Source organism: Astatotilapia calliptera, chromosome 2, assembly GCF_964374335.1.
Source record: "Astatotilapia calliptera chromosome 2, fAstCal68.1, whole genome shotgun sequence".
In the NCBI taxonomy this organism is placed as follows: Eukaryota; Metazoa; Chordata; class Actinopteri; order Cichliformes; family Cichlidae; genus Astatotilapia; species Astatotilapia calliptera.
Genome location: NC_137423.1, coordinates 3368003 through 3373818, shown reverse-complemented (window position 1 = coordinate 3373818; position 5816 = coordinate 3368003). Strand labels below are relative to the sequence as shown.

General features: G+C 35.2%; 1 protein-coding gene across 1 annotated transcript; it reads left to right on the top strand.

The window, feature by feature from the left end:
* Positions 1-415: 415 nt before the first annotated feature.
* LOC113009390 (signal-regulatory protein beta-2-like) lies at positions 416-3425 on the top strand (the record flags this gene model as incomplete). The annotated part of the gene is made up of 5 exons (XM_026147664.2): positions 416-734; positions 824-1183; positions 1282-1398; positions 1704-1753; positions 1856-3425. Coding segments are annotated over 5 exons (951 nt in total), but the record flags the coding sequence as incomplete, so codon positions are not given.
* Between the last annotated feature and the right edge of the window lie 2391 nt (positions 3426-5816).

The following is a 5816-nucleotide window of genomic DNA, read 5'->3' as shown; positions in this document are numbered from 1 at the left end:
AAATAGTCAAAAATTAACAGTAAATAATAAGAAAAATTGCAACGGGAGATTAAACAGACATAATAAGAGTTAGAAAATGCTGAAGAGAGACCAATGTGACAGGAAGTGTATTTTAAGTCTTTTCTGTTTTAACCAATCGGATGCATTTTATGGTCTAACCCAGTGTGCTCATTTCCCCTTCGTAACTTACTGAAAAACCCCAAAGCACATTCTCAAGATGGTCGTCTTATGGATTACATTGCTTTTTCTTCATCGAGGAAGTAAGGGGGGATTTGTTTCTGTTTGTTTGTTTTTTGTTTTATCTGACCATCTGACCAAAGTGAACGTATTATTTATGTGGAATAGATTCATATATAGATAGACGTAGAGATAATAAGAGAGATAATAACATAAAAACTGAACGTTTTCTTTTACCTTAGATTCTCTGGTTCCAGTGAAAACAGTCCATGTTGGTGAAACAGCAACATTAACATGTGTTTTACCAAATGAAGAGCTCGGCAGCAGAAAGGTTCAGTGGTACAAGCAGAGAGTCGGGGATACTCTTAAATTATTAGTGTCACTTTCTGGAAAACCTTCTTCAGAGTTTTTTCAGTCAAGATTTTCTGCACATAATAGTAAAGATTTTAGCAACCTGACCATTTGGAATGTAGCCCAAGAGGATGAGGGAATGTATCACTGTGGAATAGACACCTGGATTAAACTTGAATGGAGTGGGACATATTTGTTAGTAAAAGGTAATGAACTGACCAACTTTTACAAAATTTTTAAATGCCTCTGAGAATGTGGTGAATAATTTACTTGTATTACATTTTGTATTACACAGGAAACACTGAAAGGACATCAAACTATATTGTTGTACAGCAGCCGACAGAATCAAATCCACTCCGTCCAGGAGACACAGCAACTCTTCAGTGTTCAGTTCTGACAAATTCTGAGAACAACACATGTTCAGGACATCATAATGTTTTCTGGTTCAGAGATGGATCTAATAAATCTCTTCCAAACATCATCTACACTCATGGAAACAGAACTGATCAATGTGAGAAAAGATCTGACCCTCAGGATGGGTGTGTTTATCGCTTCTCTAAGAACGTCAGCTCCTCTGATGCTGGGACTTACTACTGTGCTGTGGCCACATGTGGGGAGATATTATTTGGAAATGGAACTACACTGGATGTTCAAGGTATCTGTGCCTGATTTTGTCTAAAGTACTTTTCAGTTTGTACTTAAAACACGCTCATATCAAGATCAGTGATAAAACCTTTTTTGTTTGTTTTGTAGAGAAAACAACACGACTGGTATTTATTGGAATTGTAATATTAATAACCTGTTTTGCCATTTCGGTCATTGGAAATCTTTTCTTCATCTGCAACCGAAGGGTATGCAAAAAATGTAAAGGTAAGTGTTGTCAGTAGCTTAACATTTATGTATAAAATCATAAAAACAAGTTTGCTGTAAAACTGCAAGGAAGCAACTATTGTACTAATTGTTAATGTTTAAGCGCTCCATAATGGTTGTTATTTCTTTGTGTACCTCATTAAACAATCTAACTTCTCATTAACTTAACTTATCGCTTCACTTGAATGATACATTTATGTAAGTAAGACTTTTGTAAAAAAAAAAAAAAAACATCAGAGGAGAAATGTCACATTAAGTGCATTTCACTATCATATATTTATTGTTATTATTTTTGTTTATCTTAGAAATAAAAAGTGATACAACAGAAGTACAAACTGACAACTTGTACCAACCAGTAAGTAATCAAACAGATTTTGTGTAGGTTAAATATGTATGCACAGTTCCACATCCTCTTCTACATGTTTGTGTACTGTATACTCTTTCTGTTACTGCACAGACTGAAGCTGATGATGATATAAACTACGCTGCGCTCAGTTTCTCTGAAAGAAAAACACGAGGAAGAAGGACAAGAGAGCATACCGAGGACACTGTTTTCTCCTAAATGTTGAGTTAAATGAATATGACATTGTTGAGCATCTCCTTAATATTAAAATAAACCTTAAATTAAGTTTTGGGCCTTTTATTTGTCACTCTTTGGCACCCTTTGTTTTCTTATTTCTTTTCTAATTTTTCTTTTTCCATCTTTGTTAAAAACTAACCCCCACAGCCCCCCACTCCAAGAAAAACAAATCTAGTGTTTATTTGTACGACAGTGCAGGAAAGGAAAGCATGTTACTTAATTTGCTTTGAAATTGTCTTAATGTAAGTGCATTTTCAATTTTTAATTATAATTGAACCTTTTTTCATACAGGTTGAGACCTGGTGTCTCATTTACAACAGGGGCTTGTTTCAGACAAACAAAATTGCAGAGTGATATCTAATCCTACATTTTTACCAAGTAATCTCACTCCGCAGATCAGTTGCAAATGTAAACATGAAGAGAGACCCAAGAACTTCTTTTTATAAGAAACTTCTTTTTTTCTGGTTCTGTGTACTGTGTTGTATTATTTTAAGACTGAAACACAGTCATTCTTGTAATGTTGAAAAAGAAATACCTCCACAGAGACTATAATAAAACTTTTATCCAAAACTTTGTCCTTCAAATTATCATAACAATCCAGGCAGTTTGAATGTATAGGATTCACCTGTTGTTCAATTCAGTTTATTTTATTTTATTTTTTATAATATCTTGAACTGCAAGATATTAGCTGTAGATAGAAAAAGATATTTAGCTCTGGTGACTACAAATAGAAAAACGTAATAAGTTCTGTAGTGATAAAATATATATCATTGTGCATTGCTAAACAGATTGTGCAACAAACATGCACTGCATGTGCATATAACACTATCTATTAATCAGAAGAGAGACCGAAAATGAGAATCCTGTCAAAATAATAATTAAGGACCTTGCAAAAATCACTGCAGAATCGGAATTTTGTTTGTGTTTTGAAACCTTCTTTGCACCAGACTAAGCACAAAATCTTAATATGTTACCATTTTTCCATGTTGTGACAAAGCTCCAAATCATTTTAAGGATACTTTAGAGTTAAATTTAATAGCACTTCAAAATCAATGTCAAAGTATAGGTTCAGAAACTCAAGACAGTAGAAAGAACAGTGAAACATCTGTCATCATCATGCTGGAGAATCCCACAAGTAACACCCTACAAGTTCTTACAATTCACACCATGTAGCTAAGTTTGGACTTTATTCTAAAGTAAACAATTTGTGAAGCTGAAATAATTAAAACATTAAATTGTGTCTTTTGGACTGATTGTCAAACACATATATACATAAAGTGGCTGGTGCTGTCACGGTCCGTTCTGCCACCCTCACCTCTTGCTCCACCGCTCTCCTGTCACCGGTTCCAAATAAGCATTCACTTTGATTCATCGCCTGTCAGTTACTCTCTGCCTTGCACTAACCCCTCTTTCCCTGTGTTTGCAGTGGCTTCAACACCTGACTGACTCTCACTCAGATGTCCCTAAATTAAATAAACTTTTCTTGATCAGTAAATCAGTCTGTTTATTGATTCTGCTTCTGGGTCCAATCCACGTACAGCACACAGCACAAAGGGGAATAAAAGATTCTCTTTTGAATGATAGTAAATTGGTGTTGACATTTACTTCTGGTCTGCCTGACCAGCACAGACCAGGTCAGTGTCATATATTTGGACAGTTTTCAGCATACGGAAGCATTTTTAAGTTTGTTCTTAGGAAGTAAGGAATCTTTTCAGCAAAAGCTCAAATCAAAAACATTCAGGACTGCAACAACTTCACTGACTTCATCTCCTAGATGTGCTTTATCTTTGTGATAAAGTTTGCTATTTTTTATGGATCCAGGAATCTTTTACTTAGCACAACTTTAAAAAACTTTAAAAAAAAATTTAAAAAACTGTGCTACATACTGCAGCTTATGACAAAAAGCCTGCAGTCGGCATGTTTCTCCATCAACCTCACAACAAAAATCAGCATGTAACCTGCATAAGACAACGCGAGCAGCTGAAACTCAGGTGCCTTTATGTAACAGAGGACACCACAGGAAACGAGAAGAAAACACAGAAATACAGAGAAAGAACAAAGAGGGCAAATGTCACAGACTCAGCCAAATGCCACCTGTGAAATCATCAACTCATGTAGGCTAAAAACTGAAAGCAGTTTATATAAGATCAGTCTAACTTGAATGATCTGGGTATAATTTACTGTGACAGTGAAACAACAAGAAAACAACTTCTTTGCTTACATCTCTTATAGTTAGAGAATACACCTTACCCCCTTTGAACCTTTGTCTTTTTTTTAAACCCTCCCTGAAGGGATATTTAGTCAAACTTTCCTCAAACAATTATTTGAGTAATATTTTGAAGATTCAATTTATACCAGTAAGCAGCACATCATCCCTAAAGACATTATATGATAGAGTCACACCATCTCTAAGGTTAGCCTCAGTCAGTTAATACAGAACCTCATTCATTTTGCTCAGAGCTGAAGAAAAAATAAAGGCAAAAAAAGGCAATATAGTGTCTTGAGTGAACTGTTGGTGTGATTTGGTGCTGTGGAAAGAAAATTCAAATGAATTAAACTGAGCTGAAGACAAAGCAATTTAAAGAGGTATAATCATCACGCATACATTGTTACATTGTATACAATCGTACATCCTACAGCGCGCAAGAAGAAAACTCACACAAGAGATCAAAGAAACTGATCGTTGTGGTACCTCAACCTTCTCTTGCACAACTGAGCTATTAGCTCTATCTATCTATCTGGAGCTGTTACCTTTATTAATCATGAAGACAAAACAGTAACTTGTAGTAAGATAGTCCTGCACTAAAGTAGCTAAGCCATCTAAAGGATATGTGTAAAATACGAGATTCAAACTAGTGCTCAAGAGAGTCATGTTTACACGATAATGTAGTGGACATCCAGTGGTGCATGAGTCAGTTGTTGTAGTTTGATTCTGAGTGTGTTGAAACTGATTTGTGTCCTTTAATTCATGCCAATCAAACTGATAATAGAGCTAGAACCGTACTTTATCTGACTTATACTTCTGCTGAGCTACAGTTCAGTAAGATCTGATTGCAATGCATGGTTTTCACTTCTATCTAACTTTTCATTATTATCACATTTCATTGTTTTATTGAGAAATTGTCTGAGAGGTGAGATATAATGTGGGAAATTGTAAACAATGACCACAACAGACATATGCTGACTGGCTTGATAAAAAAAATCTGAATGCAGCAAGTGGATGGTGCAGTCTGAAACTATGATACATGTTAGTTTTTTGTTTTCTTTTAGTGCTTTTAAGTATGTTTTGCGATTCTTGCACCCCAAATTGGAATCACATTTTCCATAATTTATGTTTTATGCAAGCAAATCCCACTTCATGTCACATACTTAGACTTTTCAGACTTGAATTTGTTGTCAGGACTGATTCTGATTGATTGTGATTCACAAACTCATGTCTATATCAGGAAACACCTATACAGTTGAGTTTGTGAATCACAATGAATCAGAATTAAAGCCTGAGCTGTTGCTCTGTAATTAAAAAAACAAAACCTCAGCACTCATCTCATGGAGTAAAACCGTAGTAAAACAGCTCTGTAATGCTTTGCTTTTGTTTCTTCGGGGATCAAAATGAGTGTAAGAACAGCTCATTTGACCTTTTCGGCTACTGGTGGCTTCCTGCAACGCTGTGTCTCACACAGACAAGCCCAGCTGTTTCCGTTCCTTCTTTATGTAATTTATTAGCCATGCTATCAACTGGATCGAAAAAAATGTAGTGGATACAAATATGTGCACTGACACAAATTAATATGTTAAAGTTTATGTTCACAAAAAAGGGAACAAAAATCATTGGACTAAA